A 24067-nucleotide genomic window follows, 5' to 3' on the forward strand; every position below is an offset into this window, starting at 1 on the left:
ATCTTGATTATACCTTGAATGTGCATTACACAGTGAAACATCTCAAAAGAAGAAATAAATGCAAGAAGAAATCATTTTAGTAGGCTGGGCAGAGTCTTAAAAGTACTTAAATCAGAGTGGAGAAAGCTCTCATCAGAGGTTTAAAGTTACTGTTTTAGTTAGTTGGGTTTTTGGTGTCAATGTTAACTTTAATTCTAATTTATTCTTTAGTGTTGATTTTTAAAAATAAAAGTCATTTATTCAGCTGAAATTTATTCTATCATGGATACTTGGAAAGAAAATTAATTGAAAATGATAAATCTAAGCGTGTTTGCATTTTTACAGTACTTTAACAATTTTCTAAAACAAAACAAAACAAAAACTTCAAACTTCTTTTATGAATTGCTTTTCCAAATTTCTAGTCTAGATGGCCCTTTGGAGAATATGATAAATGGCAGACAAGTTGATACTGTTCTCTTGAGTTTGTGCCATGATTTTAAAGGCATAAGAACCTAAAATCAAATAAATGAATTCACTCAGTAGAATATTAGCTAGTTGGCAGTATTTTGAGACAAAGGGTTTGTGTGTATCTTACAGCAGGAGTGTTCTTCAATGTGACATAACTGAATTCTTTCAACATTATGGCTGAATTAAATCTCCTGTTCAGCTTGGGAAGAAAGAAAAATGTCAAAGGCAAAAAGATTCTGAAGAATAGGAAGTGTTGTTATGTTGTAAAATGTACTACTGTATTAATGTAAGTTCCCAGGTCAAAACTACAGGTGTGATGCAGTTCTCCACCAGCGTGGAGAACTTTAAGGAAAATGTTATTCTCTTTAAAGATCTATCCATTCAGTAACTAAGAGTGAATTGGTGTGGAACTACTGAAGATAGAGAGAACTACTGACAGGCAGAGTTAGGGTACATCTGTCTCACTGTTCTATTACTGCTTTACTTTATTTCCTAGCCTCTGCTGCTTCCTGAGATTTCTCACTCTCTTTTGAGATCATACCAGGGGGAGCAGGGAGAGGGTGGGAATTAGATTCAGCAGCACGTGTAAATAATATTGCATTATGGAATTATTTAGGGCAGTTAATCAATTGACATATTTTTGCATTTTATGGAAGTATCAAATTGAATTCAAACAGAACATCTTCTAAAGTAATTAGATATGACTGTAACTAGCAAATTTCAGTTCTCTAACTTGCCTTAAGGTAGTGCAGCAAAATAGTTCTTGATGGTAAACAGTACATGTGAAACCAATACTGGCTTTAAGTAACAAAGAATATCAGCAATGATCCATGGGTAATTTCCATACCGAAGTATTATACAAGGTAAATTTTGGCTTTTTTTTTTACAGTCACAATAATGATTTTTTATCTAAACAGCACTGGATCCTTGACAACTGCAGCTCATGAATTTGATGCATCTTTGAACAGCAATATGGAAACCAAACAACAACGGAATGCATTAGCAGAGCCTGTTCTAAATTTGGTGCAGACAGCTCAAAAAAGGTCAGCGGCTGAGCTTGCAGAGAATGACTTTCCTCCTGCCAAGAAAACTCTGTCTACTGTAGTGGAGAGTAACTTCGAAAGCCCTTGTAAGGTGAGAAGGTGATTTGGTTAGTGTGTCTGTATGCATAGTGTAAACGCTTAACACAACTGTGGAGCGTTTTAGCTATGTTTAATGTTTAACAGTACACTTTTAAGCAAGTGATGCTATTACCTGTCCAATTTCAAGGCAAAATCAGTATCCATAAATTGCTTTTTATGTTGAACCCAACAGCACTTTTTAGACTGTTAATTCTAGTATTATTTTTCTGAAGAAGCTGTTGGCTCTCAAATATTTTTATTAAGCTTCCTGGTAGGTAGGGTGGTAATATGTTTCATTGTTCAGTTCATTCACCACAGCCTTTCTGACAATTACATTGGAGGAGGGTAAACTTTGGATGTGTATTGGATGACTGGCAGACATTACGATTCCTAGTGGTATCTATTACAGAAATAACTTATTAGATATATTCCTAATGTTTTTTAACTTAGTGGGCACTAGTCTAAAAGAACCTGCAAATTAAAACAGGCCAGCCTGTATTCAGCTTTCCCCTTTCCTTTTAGAATACGACCAAGCTTGTGGGAGTGACTTCCATCAATTTCTGTGAGTAGGCTAGGATTTGGTAGTGCGTCCCTGTGAGGGAATGTGTGATAATTTCCCATATGACTCAGAGAGCTTTTCTAGGAAGGACTGGATAAAAATTTACCTTGTTCTTTGACCTCTTGTCTTGACCTTTTTGACTTGAGTCATTTTTCATGAGAACACCTTGAAAAGCCTGCTCAGGAAATGAGATAAATGGTGAATGATGCTCTACTGAAGATGTATTCTCTATCACTCCTGTTCTTAGAAGTGTACACGCACAATGTGCCTTTGTCAACTTTCATTGTCTCTTGAATGGTGAAAGTTTTTTTTTTTTTTAACAGGGTTGTTCAACTAAATCCACAAATTCTCCAAAAAGAGCTTCTGGTAGGTAAATTTAAACTTGTAAAAACAAAGTATAATGAATGTAAATACATGATACATTACAATTTAATACTTGCTGTTGTTGTGCTAAATGGTGCTGTAATCAGCTGTCTAACGTAACAGTTGAATGAAATTTTCACTGTAATAACCTAATACCACAATTTCATGTTTTTGCTATAAACTAATTGTGTTGGATTATAAAAGGTGGTTATTAATGGTTAGGAATGGTTCTAAAAGCATTGCCGTAGTTAGTCTACTCATGAATTACAGGAGATTTTTGGACCACACCTATTATCTTCTGCTTAGCAAATATTTCCACTCATTGGAGAGTGCTAATAACTAAAGGTATTAACTGGTGTCTTACCATGCTATGCCAAAATAAATTTGTAATATTTTATTTTGTGTTAGTCTTTAAAAAAAATAAATTCACAGTTTAATCTGTCTCTGAAGAATCAACAGCAGAAGGAAAGCAGAATTCCTGATGATATAGTCTTTGAGCCCATGAAGGATTTGGAGAACTACTTCTTTGTCCTGAAATAAACTTGAAAGAGAAATTGTGGAAATCTGAACAGCTAGATTGCTAAACTAAGTTCTATTGTTGTAAAGGGTGTGGGCAGTAAAACTACACTTCCTCAAATTTTTCCCAGCTTTTCCATATGGCATCTGTAAGATTTTACATACTTTACAAGTAGACTGTGAACTCTTAATTCATAATGGTGTTTTTTAAAAAGAGAACAGTAACAACAAAATTCAGCCCTTCTCTTGTGATGCAAGCCATTGTAACATTATCCCCATCTTTTGGGCTGTGGCATTATCATAGAATCATGGAATGGCTCAGGTTGGAAGAGACCTTAAAGATACCTAACTCCAACCCCCCAGCCATAGGCAGGGATGCCACCACTAGATCACATTGGTCAAGGCCCCATTCAGCCTGGCCTTCAACACCTCCAGGGATGGGGCATCCACAGCTTCTCTGGGCAACCTCTTCCAGTGCCTCACTCCCTCTGAGTGAAGAGTTTTCTCCGAATTTCTAGTCTAAATCTCTCTAATCTCTTTTAGTTCAAGACCATTTCCCCTTGTTCTGTCATTATCTACCTGAGTAAAGATTCCTTCCCCATCCTTTTTATAAGCCCCCTTTAGGTACTGGAAGGCCACATTGAGGTCTCACCATGGCCTTCACTTCTCCAGACTGAACATCCCCAGCTCTCTCAGCCTTTCTTCATAGGAGAGGTGCTCCACCTGCTCTCTGATCATCTTTCGTAGCTCTCTTCTGTACTCACTCGAACAGGTTATCATCGAAGGAACTAAATGAAGTTTTGAATAACACTGAATAACTCTCAACTCTTTTACAGGTAATCCTTTTCAAAAAACAGAAGCTTCAGCAAAGAAAAAGTTACTTACTTCTGTGTTGGTGCCCGAGTCTTTGTCACTCGGACCACTAGGTGAGAGAAGTCAGCATGAAACTTTGGAGAATTTAGGTAAAGCATCGTTTGAGAATTCAGAATCTGATCAGGAAAAAGAGGTGATGTCTAGCTTAACCTGCAGCAGAAAAGCAGAAACAAGCGAGCAAGGAAAACTAGGAGATGTGCATGAACCTGCACAGTTGGAAAATTCTGGAAGTCTAAAAGAATCTTCAAAAACTCCATTACTCAGGTATTTATAGAATAATATTTTGACCAGCCTTTTCTGTTAAAAAGACATTGTTTCCATATTGAGTTTCTGGTATACTTTTTAATAAGGGCAGTACACTTGTTTGTGACCATACTGGGTAAGAATTATAGTATCTATCCTCTTCAGCAAATTAAATAGGATCAAACTGTCTCCTTTGAAATTTGATGTATTTTAGTCATTAAGTGAGCAGATACACTAAGGGACACTACTGATGTATGTTGTATCTATGTAGACATTTACAGATGCCTCTTGCGAGGGAGACATCTGTTGGCTCTGATACTGATTTAGGATAATTGTCGTTTTCCTTAGCTCAGTCTATGCTTAGATATATGTACCTATCCATTTGTTTTGATTTTTGTCCTTCTGCTAATAAAATTTATTATTGGTATAGTACTCATACACTGGATTTCTAGGCCTAACTTAAGATGCACCATTTCCCCAAAGGAGTTTCAAGCCTGACAGCTCAGAAGAAATTGTTCTCATCGGTCTGTCAGTGTGTGGATTATGTTTATTTTTTTAATATACCCTTCCACACTGTTTTAAGTGTTTGAATTCCTGCTGTCTGTTGCACTTGTGCTCATTGGTCTCAGCTGTGGTGCTCCACTGGTCTGTCCTGATCCTGTTGTTTATTCTTTTGTTACATTTGTGCATAACAAAATTGTTTATTTGTACCTTGGATATCCACAGCAGCTGGGTAATGATGCATTAAAATTAAGAATCCTTGCCTTAGAGTTTACTCCCTAATCTGTAAACTCTTTGTAACATAAGAAGTAACTTTGATACTCTGTACCTCCATCATCACTGTCATTTCTTCCCTGTTTTTCTACGTAAGTTTGATTATTAGGTGTGATGATTCTGAAACCCAGCAGCAGGGAGTCTTCTTTCTGTGGTCTAAAATAGTCTGCTGTAGCCCCATTGTCGGGAATCAGGTTTCTTTTTTTTCAGTGAATAGACAAAGGGTGCTCTTTTTCTTTCTTCATGCCTAAGTCTCTGTTCCTCTTGGTACCTCTTTCTGAAGATTCAGTAGTTTTTTACAGGCTTTAGCGTAGTGACAAATCGTAGGTTCCTGTTCTAAGGGTTGGAGGTCCTAGTTTCTGTAGTGCTTTGTAAAACTCCTCATGTGAGAAATTACTCAGTAATAAAAACAGCCTGTCTTGGAATAACTTCTTGTTTCTTAGAATTTTCATGTGCATCTGTGGTGTTTGTTTGCTCTGTAATGAGTTGGACCCCTGCTATGCTATTTATATATTGCTTTAATGGAGCAATCTATGACATTCTGACTGTATTTGTTTTGAATAGGGGTGGACGAAAACCATTTGGATTTTTATCTTTAATTTGTAAAAAAAGTAGTTCTGATTCTGCAGAAGATACCAAGGGGAGTAGAGGGAAGATCCAAAAACCAAAGATTGCGACCCTGAAGCGAAATCAGAAAAAAACCTCTCCATCCAGTAAGGAATCTTGTTCCCTTCCCTCTACAAGCACATCATCTGTGGAGTATGATGGCATAACTGCTGATGCTGTAGTTACGGTATGTTTGCTTCTGAATGTCCTTTCATTTTTGAGAAGTGAAGAACAATGAATTAGTAGTTTCAGAAGTGAGTAGGTGGGCATACAGAGTTCAAGTTTGGAGAGACATCTGCCTCACTGAATAAATAGATCCTAACTTGTGCATGTCAAGGAAACCTAAAAAGCAACTAAGGTTTTTTTTTTTTTTTTTTTTTTTTTTTTCTGTGCACATACATCTATGAATGTTTTGGTTTCTCTGACAGTTGTAGCCCAATATTCTATTCTGTTACATTTGCAGAAGTTGCAGAAGGTTTGTACATTTCTTGAAAATTTGGGTGAAGCTGTAAGGGCTTCTGCTGATAACTGTTTATGTGTATATGTATGATATTTTAATGTGATGAAGTTTTGACTTTGAATTATCTTGTGGACTCATAGAATCATTAAGATTGGAAAACACCTCCAAGATCATCTGGTCCAACCATCATCCTGCTACCAATGTAAACCACTTCCCTAAGCACCACGTCCAACCTTTCCTTGAACACCCCTAGGGATGGTGACTCCACCACTGTCCTGGGCAACCCGTTCCAATGCCTGACGGCTCTTTCTGAGCAGAACTGTCTCCTCATTTCCAACCTGAACCTCCCCTGGCACAACTCGAGGCCATTCCCTCTAGTCCTATCACTAGTTACCTGTGAGAAGAGGCCGACCCCCAGCTCCCCACATCTTCCTTTCAGGTAGTTGCAGAGAGCAATTACGTCTCCCCTGAGCCTCCTCTTCTCCAGACTAAACATCTCCAGTTCCCTCAGCTGCTCCTCACAGGACTTGTCTTCCAGGTCCTTCACCATCTTTGTAGCCCTTCTCTGGACACACCCCAGGCCCTCAATGTCCTTCTTGTAGTGATAGGCCCCAAACTGAACATAGGACTCAAGGTGTGGCCTCACCAGAGCAGAGTACAGGAGGACGATCACCTCCCTGATGCTTCTGGCTACACTGTCCCTCGTACAAGCCAGGATGCTGTTGACCTTTTAGGCCACCTGGGCACACAGCTGGCTCATGTTCAGGTGAGCATCAGTCAGCACCCCCAGATCCTTTTCCTCTGCACAGTTTTCCATCCACTCCATCCAAGGCTGTAGCATAGCACGGGATTGTGGCCAAAGCGCAGGATCCGGCACTTAGCCATGATGAACCTCATCCCCCTGGCCTCTGCCCATCGACCCATCCTGTCCAGGTCCCTCTGCAGGGCCTTCCTACCCTCTGGCAGATCCACACTTCCCCCCAGCTTGGTGTTGTCTGCAAACAATTCCCTCATCCAAATCATCAATGAAAATATTAAAGAGGACAGGCCTCAACACTGGCCCCTGGGGAACAAATTGCAGAAATACTTCTCTGTTTTAACTGAAACCCATAGCAAATATGTGAAGTCAAAAGGGACTGTTGTCCAGTACGTGGTCTATCTCAAAATATTAATCAGCTTTTCCTGCAGAAATATTCCTGGTGTTAGTTAGCAGAAGATGAGAAGAGAGTCTACTTGTTTTCCTTTTTCCAGTAATTCCTGTTTTTTTATTGAAACTTCCTGTCTGAATAGGAAGCACAAGCATATATATCTACATATGCTTATACACATGTGCATATGTATGTGTATATGTATATATGTGTTTGTGTACATCTGTGTGTATATATAAATATGTAAACAGATTAAGACTGTTAACAGTACTCTTTTCTTTTTCTATTAGGTTCCAAGTAATGAGCCATCTCAGAAGCCCCCCCTTTCTGCTAAAGATCCAAAGAAGGAAGAAGAGCCCACCAGAATCTCTGAGTATTTTTTCAGTGACATCTTTATGGAAGTAGATGACTCAGAATAGCAAATTGGCTTTATAAAAATTGTGGGACCTAAGTACAATAGCAAGAAATTGTTTTTAAAAGTCTGTGCTTGTTCTAATGCTTGCTGTGCCAATCTTACCGTCAGCCAAGCTATTGTTAATAAACTTCCCTAAAGATGGAATCAATTTCTTCCAAAGTGACCTGGATATTTTTAAAATGTTGATGCAACCTAAACCACTACATTGATGCCATTGGATGTACCAGTGGCGTAATTTTCCCTTGTTTAGATGTTGATAAATGGGTGCATGGCTGTCTTCCAGAAAAGTGTAATGCAAAAAATGCTTATTCTTGTGACAAGGATCCCTTTGGATTATAATGCTAAAGCTTGTGGTACTGGTTATACAAGTTCTTTACTTCTTTTTGTGAAGTATGCTATATTAGTATATTAGAAGGAGAAATGAACCTTTTATATATAGTGTAATCTCTGTAGATCAGGATGCAAATACTGAAAGTAGCATAGGAAATACATGGATATGCTCATCACTGCAGCTATTTTTATTAGCATCTCCAAACTACGTATTTTTATATTTAAGAAGTCTTGCATAAATTAAAAGACCTTCGCCTGAAAAGCCAAATGGTTTTGTCTCCTTTAAAATTTATATAGGAAAACACTGAAAGACATGCTTCATTTACCGAGTGATGCTATACAATGTTAATTTTTGCAACTGTCCTACTAGAGTGAGGAAAAGGTTAGTGTTTCCCAATATACATACTAATTTCCTTCCAAATTTGAAAACAAGGGATTGGATACCATTTCTTTTCCTTGTTTTTACATATAGGTGTATATATCTGTACCACTGTCCTTTGTTTCACCTGTGTAAATTAGCACAAACAGAACTAAATTTAAACCATGACTGTACATGTACAGTGAGGTTGCTTTAAGGATTTGCTGCTTGGAAGCAGTTGAATTTGAATGGCTTTCCCCGTGTTCCTGGATTACTTGTACTCGCTGGCATAGCTTGAGATTTTAGTGTAATGGTTTACTTGCTTAGGAGGAAGATTGTCTTGATGAAATAAGAAGGTTCTTTTGAGTCTCATAAAGCCAGGTGGTCAATGAAAGGTGAAATATTCATTCTCAAACTTCATTACACAATGAGTGTGTAGATCTAGGTAGTCTAGCTTTGTCCTGATACTTAATAACAGCAAGTAATTCTGTAAAAGAAATGATCATAAAAGAGAAACTGTATTTGAAACTGTATTAGCCTGTTTTCAGTTTTGGACTGGTTTAATCATAGGCTGGCAAGTATTTTCACGTAAGTATCTACTTAATTTTGAAATACTTCTTGAAGTTTGAAAATGTTTGCCTTTCAGAAATTACTGGCAAGGCTTATGAAAGAGCCTTTAAAACTTTGTCAGTAAGGGACAATGCACAAAAAAAAATTACTGCTACTGCAAATTGCTATACTAGGAGGTTTCTGTCAACCAGATGGCACTAGGAACAACATCTAGTTGACACGGTAAAGAGGCTGATGTTCCCAGTAGAAAGTAACTTACTGGAAAGCATACTGTCAAAAGAAAAAGAAAAAACAAATAGACAAATCTACCACCACCACCAGAGCTTCTCCTCAGACAGTATCCTGCTCTGCCTAATCCATTTAACTTGAGTAGTTTATCTAAGTATTGTCTTACTGTAAATATTATGAAATAGGATAATGTATACATTAAGCTCAAAGTATTGTATATCTTGTAGATATTTCATTAAAGCAAGTTCTTAGTTCCTAATAGATGTGGCATGTTTCAATCACTTGCACTGGCATAGCCTAAACACAGATTTGGGCAGAGTTGGCTATGAAATAATTGCCCTAATTACTTTCTAAGGTGATATCCATTCTATATTTTGTTGCATATATGTTAGCTTGCATTCACATTATAAGATAAAAATAATAATTTCATCACCAATATTTAAGGTGCCTTATCTACCTTGTTAATTGGGGTACATTTTTTTTTTTCCCTGCAGTAAACCACATGCACTTTGTTAGAGGATTTTTTTTAAAGAACAAGTGTAATATGAATTGTGATGAGACAACTTTGTGTTCTGTTTTATGCAAGTTTTGTAATGGTGGGGGATGTAAGAAAGGAATTGTGAAATCTCGATGCTGATTAGTTGTAGCGTTTTTACAGAAATGTGGCACAAGAAATGTGGCTTTGCTTGAAGATGTGTCCGACACAGGTATTATTGCATATAAGCTTTCTGTTTCAAAGAAAGTTGTCATATTGTATATGTAAATTATGTGAATAAATTATTTTATATTACCTGTGTCTGTTGGAACATTTATTGCCATTTCTAAAGGCTTGTATGTGTTTGGAGGTGTGGGTTCAACTTCTGCCTCGCACTGTGAGGCACGTTTGCATGGGGAAAGCAGATTGAAGACACTTCGTCTTATGCTGTCGTTGGCTTTCTGTCTGGGGTGCAGCTTTATTTCACTTTTCTTTACACAAAATGACTTCGGCCTCCGCCGCACTCTCTCCTCTCATCCCCCTCAGCCCTGCCGGCGGCAGCAGCCCCTCCTCGCCCTCCCTTCCCCTCTCTCTCCCGCACACCAAAGCACGGAGCCAGCCTCAGCTCCCAGCCCTGCCCGCTGAGGGGCCCGGCCGAGCGGGGCGGGCGGCTGTGGGGCCGCGCTCTGCGCATTGGCTGCGGCGGAGGGAGTGGCGGCGGCGGCAGGCCCGGGACGGCCGGGCACGGCTGGGGCTGGGGCTGGGGCTGGGGCTGGGGCTGGGCTGTGCTCCGCTCCGCTCCGCCGCCGCCATGCTGCTGGGCCCGCGGCGCCTGCTGCGCCCATGGCGGCTGCTGCGCCGCTCCCCCGCCCGCCCCTACCGCGGCGAGGCGGTGGCGGCCGTGGGCTCGCGGCCCGACGCGGGCTCCGCGCTCTACCAGGTAGGCCGGGCCCGGCACCGCTCGGCGGCCCCGGGGCCGGGGGAGCGCCCGGCGGGAGGAGGAGGAGGAGGAAGAGGGCAGCGAGGGTCCCTCAGGCAGGGGGCTCGGTGCCCGCAGGCAGCTGCTGCTGCTGCCGCCCCTTGGGGTTGGTTGTTTTTTTGGTGGTTTTTTTTTTGGTGGAAGTGCCAAATCCCGTTTTATCTCGCTCAGGCTGAGTTTTAAAAAAATAAAATAAATAAATAAATAAATGAAAAAGGGCATGGGTCCGTGCCGTCTGCCGCCTCGCGGTGGGTTTGGTCTCGACTTTTCGCCTTAATCCGAGCGCCTGTTTGCCTGCTGTTATTGCAGCGGTGAGGAAGGAGCTGATCGATACCGTGCTGGTGAGGCGGGGACGGGGAGCGTGCAGGCAGCCGAAGGAGGTCTCTGGTGGTTTCAGGGCTGGAAACTTTCTTCTGTTTGCCAACTAGCTCCTGAGCTGGAGGCAGGGGGAATATTGCAGAGTCAAGCGTGTGCCTCCAGAAAGCTGGATGCCAGTGGAAAGAACCATCCCCAGAGGTGGAGAAACAGGTGGAATGACAGTCTCCTTTATGGAGATGACAGCACCCGTGTCTGGCGTAAATTGTTTTGTTTTAGTGGGGCGTTATTGGCATCTTCACATTGAGGATAAAAGTTGTGTTTACAGTTAGGTTGAAAATCGTGTAGTTTTAGGTGTGGATCAAAACTGATAGGAAGACACACAGCTGTCTTAAAACTTGATGCAGGCAAAATAACTAACAGCAAGTGAAGCAACAGCGCGTACTCTCACAGAAATACTTCCTCTCGTTCTGTGTTTGGTTTTGGGACAAAAAAATTTTGGGACAGAACTTAGTAGGTGACAGAAACTTCTGTGAAGCTGTAGTGTGTATATGTACAGAGCTTGTACATGTGAAGTTAGTGTGAGTTTGTTTGTGTACGTGTGTGTATATTCACACCTACAAAAAGAAAAAGTAATAATGTGTTTACTCAGCTAAGCTGTTAATGGATTTTCATTTGCGTGTGTACCTCCAGAGCTCAAAAAAATGCAAGGCCAGGTAACTTTTTTTAGGATACATTTTTACTTTTTTTTTTTTTTTTTTTTTTTTTATTAGTGTTCACAAGTTTTGGCAGCAGTTTCCAATGGGACATTTTGACAGGAAAAGTTTGCGTGGCTATGCTAGACAAGCCCACTTACTTGGACACATCTGGTACGTCATTCAAGCAGTACGGTTCCTAATAGTGTTAGTATTTGGTAGAAATAATTACAATTTGTAGACTAGTGTAAATGTACGTGGTGCTTTACAAACACAAAGAGCTGGGGTCCATGCTGTGAGGTACTTAACCATCTGAAATAAATGTAATACACGGAGTAGCAGTGCAAACACAAGAAGGCATAACAATATGTGATGAAGGTCTTGCCTCCTGCAGCTAATGTTTGCTTTTCTGGCTGTGAATTCAGCTAGACAGGCTGGCCTTCATAATGTAAACTGTCAAACCAGACAGGTAAAAATGTAATTTAAAAATGAGTTAGTCCAAGTTCTAGAAAATAGAGGAGAGTCTATGTAAAGATTCTGAAGATCAGCTCTGACTGCTCCTTACCTTGTGTAGCAGTAATTCAGCTCATATAATAACTGTAGGATTAGTCTGTAACTTTGGCTTCTAGATTTTGCTTTAAAGTTCCTGGGAGCCCTTATATTAAGAGCAGACTTTTATAGAACTGACTGGTGCAGGGGCTGGTTTCCAGTAAGAACTTGTTGCCTTTTTGACATCAGTTAATAAAGAGCTTATTAGAAGAAATAACAGGTTTGGTTCTGAAGGGAGCTGTTTCTTAAAAAACCCATAGAAAGATTTGAAAACATGTTTACTTTGCCTTTGTAACATACAATGATGTTGTGTTGTGGTTAAGGATGTGAAGGATAAGGTTAGAAATCAACTGAATTTAACTTAAATACTGGAATGCAATGGTTTTCATAGATGATGTAAAAAAATCTTTTCACAGTTTTTCATGTAGGAGAATAGCTAAAGCAGCTGCCAGGAGCTGTTAATTCAGAATCGGATAAGGGAGCCTGCAACTGGGGTTGCTACAACCTTTCTAATTTCCTCTGCCATTTTTAGCTGCATTTTTTCCTATGTTAAAGGTGATCTTTAAATCTCAGTACTGTCAAAAAAGGTGAGTGTGTTTAGAGGAAACAGGCTGACTGAAGAAGGAGAAACAGGGAAAACCTTGTGTGCAGTGCTGGGAAGTGAGTCGGCTAGACAAACTGAACACTCACGCATACAATAACACTGGATCTTGTAACAACTGCAGATTTAGAAGAACAGAGTTACGATGTCTGTTTTACGGACTTTTACAGAGGAGTTGTAGGAGTTGTAAGCGCTCTTCTGAAGGTCTGAAATCAGGTTCTGCTTTCCTCATTGGTGAGTGGTTGTGTGTGTGGCTGCAGTTGCTGTCCGTAGTCTCTTTGGGGAGTGCTGGAGTCCCGTTAACAAGACGCAGCTTGCTTTGCACTTGTTTCTCTGGGATGCTGTGAACAATGGTAAAACTGTCAGTAAGTCATTCCCCTGTGATTTCACAGCTTAGGAGGGGAAAAAAAAAAGACAAAAAAAAAAACAGTTGAAGAGGTAGGTGCTGGGTCTGTGTGGAGGGTGGGCCAGGAAGAAAGACTGAAGCACCAAAGGAGGAGCAGCATGCTGGAGCAGACAATGCAGCCTTACAACTGAGGGAGGGGACACAAAGTTTGGTGACTTCCCCGTCCCTGTCTCCTGGGGCTGCAGGGCAGCTCTGGAGGCAGGTAGGTAGCGTTCTGCAGTCATCTTCCTGGGAGGCACCGGGTGCAGGCTGAGCCCTGCTGCCCGCAGCACTTAGTGGGGATGTGCAGTCCTTCCCCAGGCACAGGGGCTGACCTGCTGCCGACCCTGTGTACCAGGGGGGAAGTGGCCAAGACCTGCTTTCTTCTGACACATTCTTACCTCTCAGTAGGATATTTTCTATCTCTTCATAGCGATTGTAAAGGAGGAGAAATGTTTTCTTTTTCAAGTCCTTCTGTACACCTAAAGTGGTTTGAATCCAAAGGGCCCATACCTGTTTTCATTCTCTTTGCCCTTCACCACATGCTGTCTTTCTGTGATTAAGACAGAGCTAAACAAAGCTATTTAAACCACAACACTTGCTGCTTCCAGGGGAAACCCCAGTTCTGAATGTTCAAGTCTGAATATGAAGTTTCCAGATTGATTTTTCTGTAGACTTTAATATCTTCTACATGGCAATTAGACAAGACAGTATGATTTCTTTGTGCAACAATTAATGTATCTCTTTGCTTTGTTGTGGTTATACTTTTCAAAGCAGTTATGTAGTTTTTAGTGTGTGTGAAAAGCCAAGTTAAGGTTGACTAACACATTCTAATTCTGAAGAAATGGTAAAAACAGCTGTAATGATCACACAGAGTATGGGATATTTCTGCAGTGGTGAGCTCAGTACTGGTTTGCTCATAAAAAGCTGGAAAAGTCTGTTTTTATAAGATGAATATTGCCTCGAAGACCGGTCTCCTTGGTTTTGCAAAGCTTTGTTTTCTCTTTACATTCTACTTAAACAATAAGACTATAGAAATTGTTTACCAATTTCTATTCAGTCTAGGTCATTCATCTTCCGTAGAAGAGACATAGCATCAATTAATTTGAGTCTCCATGATGTTTTGTTTTACAAAATTAGATTTGTAAAAGGCAAACAAACCTGTAACAAAACATTAACAAAACCTGAAAAATAACATTTCAACTCTGTAATGACTAATTCTGGTAATGGTTCATTAAATTTAGAACTGACCTTTTACAATTCAAACACACTCAGAGTTTTTGTGAAGGTTGTTTTGGGATGCCTGAGGAAAGCCGACACACAGGTAGAAATTTTATTACTTTAAAAACAGTGCAGAACAAGAATTTAATAAGGTAGATTGAAATTTTGAAGAGAAATAAATCTTGTGCACTAATTTCTGTGTTTTTTGTTCAAACATAGCAGTGTCACTCTTGGTTAAACTTGAAACATTTTTCTCCTACTTAGGAAAACTATGAACGAATGAAAGCACTGGTAAAGGAACTCCAGGAACAAGCAGAAAAAATCAAATTAGGTAAGTATGGTAGTCCAGATTTTAGAATACTTGTTTAAACTAGTCCTAAAATAGATGTTTTTCTTTAAATTATTACTATTTTTCCCATTAATCAGTTCATTCAGACACAACATTAGGTGGATTATGGTAGTCATACTGAAGTTTAGGTCATCGGTTTGCATCTAGGTGCTATCTTTCATCAGCTGAAAACTTTAAAGGGTTTATGTCCAAGTTAGCTTGGTTCGAAATATTGGTGGGTTTTTTCAAAGTAATTTGGTTTAAGTAAGAAAAAGAGTCTTTAACATAGGCGTTTATTTGTTTATCACAGTATTTAGTGTTAATACATTTTTTTGCCAACAGAATATCACAGGAATATCCTAATGCAGCAAGTCCATAAATTACTGGAAAAGCACGATAAGTTAAAGTAAGGTTGATATAACAAAACAGAAGACTAATTTCCTTGCTAAAGAGGCAAAAAGTAAGCAAAATACATGGTGAAAACTGGATATTCAGAGCTGTTTCATTTTTAATCAGTCCTTTTAATCAATGGAAAATATGCTTCTTTAATGAATTTAATGGCAATATTTAAAAAATAGAAAGGACTATTAAAAAAAGGTTTTTGCTCATGTACTTTCCTCTTCACCTGCTTCTTTGCTTCATCCTCGGCTGCCTGCTTTTATAAAAGCTTGGTTTGGCAAATGTACTACTGTTCAAGTTGTGTGTTAGTTTCTTCACCTTCAAGGGGGTTTACAAAGACCTCTGTTGTTGTTTTGCTGGCAAAAAAAAAAAAGGTAAGTAAATCTGTACTGATTTGGAAGTTTGAAACCTGTGTTTCAGGTTTCATCTTTACTGATATAGGACTACCTAAATTAATTACAACTGACTGAGAAATACAAAACGAAATTGTTTATCAAAGCTAAACTGTGCTGCCTGAGATCAAGCATGTAGCTTTAATTCTCACCTTGTGTGTGTCGTGACAGTGTGCTGTTTCCTATGTAATGCAACTTCTTGTACAACTTTGGAACAGAGCACATTTAAGAGTATGAGTTTAATATTCTTCCTTGTTTGCTATGTAACAAAGCTCAAGGACTTCATAAGGATGTGCTGAATCCTGTAGACTCCCTGTGTCTTTTATGGGTGTAGGGACTGTTTAGTAGTACCCTGTGTGGCTCGTGAACTAGTGATAATGGCCTTCTTCACTGCTGCACCTTTTCCTGTTCTTGCTCATTATATGATAACAGGACAAGAACACAGTCCTCTTCTGCATCTCAGTAAGGGAGCTCTGTCACAAAGTTTATATGTATTTTGAGAGTGTGATCAAGTGAGATTGCTTTGCCTGTCATACAGGTATACAAGAATCACAGAATTGTTCAGGTTGGAAAAAACCTCTCAGATCATCTAGTCCAACCAAGAAGAATTGGATACTTAGACTGAATACTTTTGAGGGATCAATGCAACGTCTTTTTCTTTCTAAGAGCGGTCGTTCAGAGAATGAGCTCTTGCCAGAAGTCTTTGTAATGCATATTTCATTATTTGCTGCTCTGGTGGGTAGGTCTGTTGTAATCCTCTATCACATTCTCCTGTGTAATACCAGTCTGTGTAACAGGAAGGTCCCTGCCACCAAAGAATGTATGGGCTGTAAAAAATTACAGCAGGTGGATTTCGGATGACAAGCAAAAGAATTTTACAACTGAGATACTTCTAGGCTTTGCGACTGGCAGGAATCATAACCAATCCACAGTCACAGTGAAGTCTTTATAGACATTGCTGTAGAGGAGAAATTGAACAGGAGATTTCACGTTAAACACCTCCAAGCTTTTTTCAGTGAATTTCTGCTTCAGAAATTTCTGCTTCAGAAAGGAGTCTAGTGTAGGGTGGAGTGAACCTCTTGATCCTGAAAGAGAAATGTTCAACAGAATGGCTATAGGGCGTGGAGGGCAAGCATTTAGGATTAGCATGTGAAGAGGGGGTATGCACAGAGATGACGAAAATCACAGGATAGAAAATGATTCTTGCAGCAGCACTCTAAGTGTAAATGAGAAAGGCAAGATGGTTTCTGCTAAGGTCAGAGAAAATGTTGTAGTAATCATGATGTGGGATGTTGAGAACTTGGATGAGAGTATTAGCTCTGTGGGTGGATATGAAAGGTTGTATCGTAAGAGACCTGTGCAGAAAGAATGTGCAAGATTTAGGCTTAGGCTGGATATACAGACCTAATGAACAGACTGAATCAGAAATAATCTGTGGGCTTTCTGGCCTGCCTTATAGGTAGGAAATGATATTCATAGTGGTCAAAGAAGGAGGTAAGAGGGATGGCTTGACAGGTAGGCTTAAAAGCTCTGTTTCAGCAATGCTTAGCTAACAAAGAAATCTAGAAGTCTCAGGAGAAATGCTAGCAAAATAACACCTGCTTTATTTTGGACAAGGGGAGACAATTTTAGAGTGACGAGGTGGATCAGTGATCTGTCTACATAAAGAGACGCTGTTTGGATAAGCTATTGTTATAAAGAGGCTGAGGTGTGTCAACAAATCTTAAGTATTGAATGACACAAAGCTCTAGAGAGCAAAAGATATGATTTAGGTTGGCCTCCAGTAACGGGCTGAGATGAAGCAAAGATAAATATAACCTTGATATTAAATGCTGTGTTTCTGAACTCTGATGCTCACAGCTTTGGAGTAATCTAAGGAAATGAATCCTGGTAGTGTTGGGTCTTTCAAGACTGGATTCAGCATAGCTGTTTTGAACTAGTTTGGGAAAAAGTATATTTTGTAGTTCTTATTGCTGTGCTTTTCCTCTGTGTATTCATGTTTCCAGCCCTTCTGTTGATAGCCAAGCAGAGAGTGAAAGTTTCAGGCAACGGTGTTTATTAGTATCTTTACATGAAGACTAGCCATAAAAAATGAAGGGGAAAATAGAGTAGATTCCAAAAGGCAAGCATTTGTATCAATTCCTTAAGTCTGTTTGAAGTGAAAATCATTATTTAATGAATGCATTATTAAAGTCCATATTTGAAAAGCTGGGAACTTTTTAGTGCTTCCATTCTAAATTTTAATATAACTGTTGATTTGTCTGTCTGTGTTCAGTGTAAACCTAAAGAATGACTGTTGTATCACAGGGGGTGGAGAAAAAGCTCGTAAGCTTCACACATCAAGAGGAAAGCTGTTACCCAGAGAGAGAATTGACAGGCTTATTGATCCAGGGTAAGTACTTTCTCTGCTTAAAAACACATCGAATTCTCTTTCTCAGGTCAATAGTCTAAGAGACTTGTTTTCTCGTTAGTTTCCATGAGCACTGGCAGTTATCACCATTTGAAGTTTTACAAATGTGTTCTTTGAAATACTCATCGTTTTAAAAAGTGAGATTTAAAAAAAATAAAATTGGATCTTACAATTGAGATTCAATGACATTTGAGTACTAAGCCAATTCCTGTTTAAAAATCTTGTTATGGTCTTTGTCATTACTCAGGTCTCCATTCTTGGAGTTCTCCCAGTTTGCAGGCTACCAGTTGTATGGTAATGAAGAGGTACCAGCAGGAGGAATTATCACAGGCATTGGACGAATATCTGGGTGAGAGATAGCAGTCAGCTACATTATTGATGATATGAAAAGCAATAAGGTACAATACTGCTTAATTTCCAGCGTTAAGCTATTAGCTTTTAAGTGTTTTGTTTCAGAGACTCAAAATATCAGCAAATTCAGTGTCTTAATTCATTCAGTTTTTGTTAAAAGGAGGTGATTTTTTAAATAACTGTATTGCATATTGAAGTTGGACACACAGATTTTCTGGTGTATGATGAAGAAAAGAGATTTGTGCATCAGTAAGGCAATTTTCAAGAGACTGAACAGTATTCTAGGTTAAGAATTAGTTTTGCTTACTAAAAGTACCACTAAAACTATTGTTGGAAATAAGTATGAATCTATAGCTAATTATTTAGGGAGCTAAGGGACTGTGAAGCAGAACGTCATAGTGCTGCAACTGCTGCTATACTGTGTGTTTGAGGGAATGCAGGTAAAGAGGATTGCTTTCTTGAGCATCCCAAGGGTTTCAAGTATCTTGAGTGTGTTGCAGTTCTTAATCAACAAATGATTTGTTTACTAGGACTATGTTTCTCTCCCATAAATTTGTTTTGCTTTCAGGGTGGAATGCTTGATTGTTGCCAATGATGCAACTGTCAAAGGTGGTACTTACTATCCCATCACTGTTAAGAAACACTTACGTGCTCAAGAAATTGCAATGCAAAATCATCTCCCTTGCATATATTTGGGTGAGTCCCATTGCGGAAATAGCAAATGACCTTTGTCAATGGTATTACATGATCTCTAGATAAAACACTGCTTCTTTCAAAACACATTGTTGAGGCTGACATGTCCCCAGATTCAACTAACCAGGTAAATATTTCCATTGCAAATGCATTTTCATCAATACAATGTTACTTCTACAGATTAGTTGCAAATCTTACTGGAGCGCACTTCTAGCTTTGTAGCACTATTTTCTGCATTGCTGTAGGTCTCGGTTTACAAGATACAGATGTAACTACACCACTGTATGTATCACTTCATTGTTTTTCCTTTCCCTGACATCTGTCATGCATGAGTAGTTAGTTTCTTCATTTTTTTGGAACTTGTGACAGAATTGCAATAGAAAAATTGTCTTAAAAGTTGTGCACTGAAAGTGATCTTAGTTCAAATGTTTTGCAGTAAGATGAGGTTAGAAGTATCTGCAGGAAGAATGGTTGTATCTCTAAAGCCATCTGAATTTATTTTTCATTAAAATATTTGGTGTGGATGTTAGTTGTGTATGTGGAATGTACTAATTCTGCATTTTCAGGAAGGGTATCCTAATATACATAGATACCAGATAGCAGTAGCGATAGTAAGGGCTGGATATTTTCAATAACATGCAGATAATTTACCAACAATTTATGTATATAACACTGTTCAAAGGCATATGTTAATATATTTTCATTTACTGTAGTTGATTCTGGAGGAGCAAATTTGCCTCGTCAAGCAGAAGTATTTCCAGATCGAGATCATTTTGGTCGTATTTTCTATAATCAAGCAGTCATGTCTTCACAAGGAATTCCTCAGGTAATTTGGTTTTACTTGAGAATGAAATGTATTAATTAGTTTTTATTCCTGCTGCTTTTGTGTGATTTCAAGATGTGTAGTCATGCTTTGCTTTAGTTAGCACTGCATTCTGCTGACCTGTTGGCCCAGTCTGGGGATTAGAGGCACTGTAAACACAATAACTGTCCACAAAAAGTCATTATAGTTTTGAAGAAGCTGTCTTCTTTCTTGGCCTTGATGTTAATGACATGACCTACCTGCTCCTATCTTGGAGTGGGGAAAAAGAGGACTTGACAGTGTGGTAAATAGGGCCACGTCAGGAAGCAGTAGGAAGTCTTGGAGCAGTTGATTATTCTTCATCAATGCTGTAAGGGTGAGAACCCCTTTGATGATGGCTAGTAAATTAGACATACTTTTTGCTAAGAGGGGTATATGTATATTTATATATCCATTTTATACACAGATAACTGTATGATAAATCTGCCCTGGCAACAAGGTCATTTTCTAATGTATTAATGATGCATTGAATTACTGTTGGTCACAATTTGTGGATTTAGAAATGTTTTTGTGTTACGGATATTCCAGGAGTGTGTTGGGGGCAATTTTTTGGTGCAGGTGGCCAGCTAGGAGAGGAGTACTACTGAATCTGCTACTCATGAAGTGTGCAGAACTGTCTGAGCATGTAAATGTTGATGGGTGCCTTGGCTGCAGTGAAAATGGATGGCAGGATATAAAATCTGGATGGAGGTGAGGAAGGCAAGTAGCAGGATAAAGACCCTGGACTTCAGTAGAGCAATCTTTGGCTAGTTAAGGGAGCTGTCATCTGGCACCTGTGAGAGGCCACTAAGGAGGGCAGAGATCCATGATCTTTGAAGATAACCTGCTCCAAACACAGGAACCTTCTATTCTGATCTGTAGCAGTGCAAACCAGGTCCTTTCTACAGCTGTACAGCTGTCATTTATCTGCCTCTTACTCCCCATTGCAGGCTGAAGAATTCAAGATTTCTTAGCTGTTCCTCATAGGGAAGGTGTTCCTTACCTTTGATCATACTTGTTTATCTTCTTTAAACCTTTTTCCAGGCCTAGTTATATCCTTTCTGAGGTGAAAGAGACAGATTTTCCTGTATTACTTAGTATGGCAACTGATTATGGATTTATATAATAGTACATGTACAATGATATTCCCAATTCTATTTTATGTCCCTTTCCCAGTATTTCTTTACATTTTTGCTTTTTTTCCCCCACTACTACTGAGCAGTGGTCCAGTGTTTTCTCTGAATTACTGTAACTACATGAGTCTGCTCCTATGTGTCGTTGTCTGTTCAATGCCTACCATCTGGATGAAAGAAGGTGAAGGAAGTCTTCTTAGAAATAGCTATTGGAATCTCAAGCAGAGTGGATGTTCTAGCTCACTTGCTCTTTCATCTGAGCACAGTGAGGGGCGTATTTTACCACCATATTGTTTTGCCATATTTGGCTGTTGAACTCACCATTAATGTAGGGTGGAAATTATGTTTTATTTTCTTTATTCTTATCTACCCCTGTTGTTGAAAGGCGTGGCTGAGCTACAAACATACTTTTTATTTTATTTTATTTTTTTTAATTATTCTCTGCAAGAAGCTATACTTGGTTGAATCTCATAGTCTAGGAGTAAGTGGAAGCTAGTACTTCCTTTCACTGTGAAGCAGAAGTGCTGGTCAAGGATCTAGTGGTCCCTCTGACTCCTCCTTACCTGACAGATGTTGGCTTTGCCTGATGTCTGAGAAAAATACCTTTGTTGCCTTGATACACTTTGGGTGCATTTTGGAGGCAACTCAGGCTTCAAATCTTCATTCATCTTTTCTCTAACAAAGAATCCTGAAATTCATTGCCTCTGAGGCAGAAGATACCCAAAATTCCCTAAATCTGTTTTGCAATCGGACATAATTTAACTTTGGTAGTGCTTTTCTTTCTGACAGCAATAGTTAAGCAAGTGTAGTGTTTAGTAAGGTTACTTGAGGAAAAGCACTGTTTAATTGGAAAAAAAATATTTAAGAGAAAAGAGTTAAGAATTCTTAAGGAGCTCATGCACTTGCATAACTAACAAATTGGTCATTCACTGGAGTCATTGATGTGTCTAGGTTGTACTTTTAGATGTATGTATATGAATAAAATTGGTCCCACCATTTTTGTGGAACAGGAAGCCAGTGTGTTGTCAAAAGAAGCATTCACATGGCTGTTGTACTGAATTCTTTTAAGAGAAGTTTTGGTGAACTTTTTTTTTTTTTTTTTTTTTTTAACTGGAGACTCCGATCATTATCTAGTATGGGATTAGTGATTTTTAGATGCTACGTTGAAGATGGGTATGCAAACCCTGTTTGGAAGGCTGAAATTACTGAGGTTATGCAGCACCTTGCTAGAAAGTCCTATCCCTAGCAGTTTTTCTGGTACATGTTGAAACGTTCAGGTATTTGCAAAATTCCTCATCAAGCTGAATTCGTTGTTTTGATTACCATGTAGTATTAAATTAGAGTAGCACTGTACCCCTGTACAATCAAAAAGAAGCATGGGAAGAATTTGTCTTCTAATAATACACTTATATTGCTGTTTGGCATGACACTGATAAAAGTAATTTTCTTGATATGACACTGATGAAAATTTAACTTTATTAAAATATTTATGGAAAATTGGAGAAAAAAAAATCATTGAAACTATTCCTTCATATAAAATATCTAATAAGAGTATTTTATTTGAGGGATGTTTTTATCCTTTGTTTCATTTCAAAAAAGCACAGTAAACGTTGTAATCTGCTACTGATTCTGTGCTAGCAGATACAGGGAACTAGAATAGTCTTCCCTGTCTGAGAGGATGTTGCATTAGGGAATGTTATTAGGAAATAGTGCTGCCTCTGATTCCTGTTCAGGTTAATTATTCTGACAAGCGAGTTTGGATGTTGTTAGTTTTCTATCTGCTGTTACTTTTTGTGGCCTGGCTGAGCATCTGTTTCATCAGCTTATAAGCTCTTCTCAATTTTGACCTTAAAATGATTGCTTTTTTTTTTTTTTTTTTTTTTTTTTTTTAACCAGTTACCTATGCAGCTTTTAATTTCCCCCTCCGCTTTTACCTGTGACTAATTTATTATACTCCTACTGCAGCTTTAAATTGCATTGATGTCTATATAGCTGTGAATCAGAAAGATGTGATTAGCTTCCCATTAGCCACTTCTTAGGCTTTCTCATACTCATAAGCTGCATGGATACAATAGGGGAGCTGAGCAGTAGGTATAAAATAACTGTGTGCATTCAGAACTGTTGATCTATATTGCTCTTTTAAGTAGTTTTCAATGCAGTAATTCAAAGAATGAAGTCAGGAAGTAGCACGTTGGTTGGAAAGTTTGAGGTTGTGCTTTTTGACAGATAGGTTGTGATTTTCCTATGTAGCTTTGGAAGAAGTAACACCTGAATGACAGTTTAAATGCAGCCACCTTTTTCAGCATGAGTGTGAGAGAAGAAAAAACTTAGAGAAAAAACAGAAAACCTAGGGAATAAAGAAAATTAACTTTTCCCCCAAGTTTCTCCCATTTCCAGAGGCTTACATGATGTTTGTATTTACCTGGAGATACTTATTCTATGCACAATTGCAGATCAATCACATGACTGAATATAGTTTAAGAAACTGAAAACTGTTAACTGAAGAAGCTGTTTGATTTGGGGTTAGAGATTAACATAATTTCATCTACTTCTTCTTTAGGTACAGAAAATGCACTAGAACTTGGATGTTCTATTTCTGTGTGTGCTCTTTTCTTTTAACAGCAACCTTTAAATTACCATTTAACACAGAACACTACTTGATGTCATTTCAGAAATATATCAAAACAAAGTTCTCACAAAACAATGTTATTTTGTGCTTCAGATTTTTTTTTTTTTTTTGTGGTCATGGAAGGAAGCATTTAGAGAATTATTTTCTTTCCGTCTTCCTTTTCATTATGAGCATTTAATTTTTTTTCATTACAAACTGTTTTGAAAATGTCTTTAGCTTTCTTGGAGGATCTCTGCTGAAGGAAAAGTTAAGAGAGGAACTTCACTTTCAAGATCACTTGCTGCTGCAGTTATTCATAATTACTGAAATCCAGTCAATTTTGTAAAAGTGTCACCCAAATATTAGTGGTAGAAAATGTGCATTGCTTAGATGTTTGTCTCAAAATTGGCATAAGAATGAAATAATTATTCATGCTCAAGATGACAATGAGTTATACAACACACCTTGAAGGGGCAGAGCTAATGTGTTGGCTGTTAGTTGATCCATTGAAGAACTGAAGTTATGTACTAGTAGATGTAAGAAATGTTCTTTGAAGGCTGCTAACAGTGGTGAAATTATACCGATAAGCAACAACTGATACCCTCAGTTGTAAATACCAGGAGCAAACTCTAGCTTTCAACCTGTAACAGTTCACTGGTAAAGACATATTCCACTATAGAA

At 38.7% G+C, this 24067-nt stretch overlaps 2 protein-coding genes across 10 annotated transcripts in view; both read left to right on the forward strand.

Annotated features, from left to right (window-relative positions):
* BDP1 (BDP1 general transcription factor IIIB subunit) overlaps positions 1-9801 on the forward strand; it is a 57291-nt gene extending 47490 nt beyond the window's left edge. For all 8 annotated transcript variants that reach the window (XM_084503318.1, XM_084503324.1, XM_084503321.1 and 5 more), the window contains exons 38-42: positions 1365-1581; positions 2451-2493; positions 3843-4143; positions 5461-5689; positions 7401-9801. In XM_084503318.1, the coding sequence (XP_084359444.1) occupies positions 1365-1581; positions 2451-2493; positions 3843-4143; positions 5461-5689; positions 7401-7529 (919 nt within the window). In that variant the 3' untranslated portion in view covers positions 7530-9801. The remainder of the gene's footprint in view (positions 1-1364; positions 1582-2450; positions 2494-3842; positions 4144-5460; positions 5690-7400) is intronic.
* A 445-nt stretch (positions 9802-10246) lies between these two features.
* Positions 10247-24067, forward strand: part of MCCC2 (methylcrotonyl-CoA carboxylase subunit 2) — a 39176-nt gene continuing 25355 nt past the window's right edge. The window contains exons 1-6 of one of the 2 annotated variants that reach the window (XM_084503335.1): positions 10247-10426; positions 14496-14562; positions 17658-17742; positions 18008-18109; positions 18680-18807; positions 19518-19630. In XM_084503335.1, the coding sequence (XP_084359461.1) occupies positions 10298-10426; positions 14496-14562; positions 17658-17742; positions 18008-18109; positions 18680-18807; positions 19518-19630 (624 nt within the window). In that variant the 5' untranslated portion in view covers positions 10247-10297. Of the gene's footprint in view, positions 10427-11564; positions 11650-14495; positions 14563-17657; positions 17743-18007; positions 18110-18679; positions 18808-19517; positions 19631-24067 lie in introns of those variants that run through there. The other variant, XM_084503336.1, reaches the window with a different exon arrangement.

The sequence above is a fragment of the Aythya ferina genome (assembly GCF_964211825.1).
Source record: "Aythya ferina genome assembly, chromosome: Z".
In the NCBI taxonomy this organism is placed as follows: domain Eukaryota; kingdom Metazoa; phylum Chordata; class Aves; order Anseriformes; family Anatidae; genus Aythya; species Aythya ferina.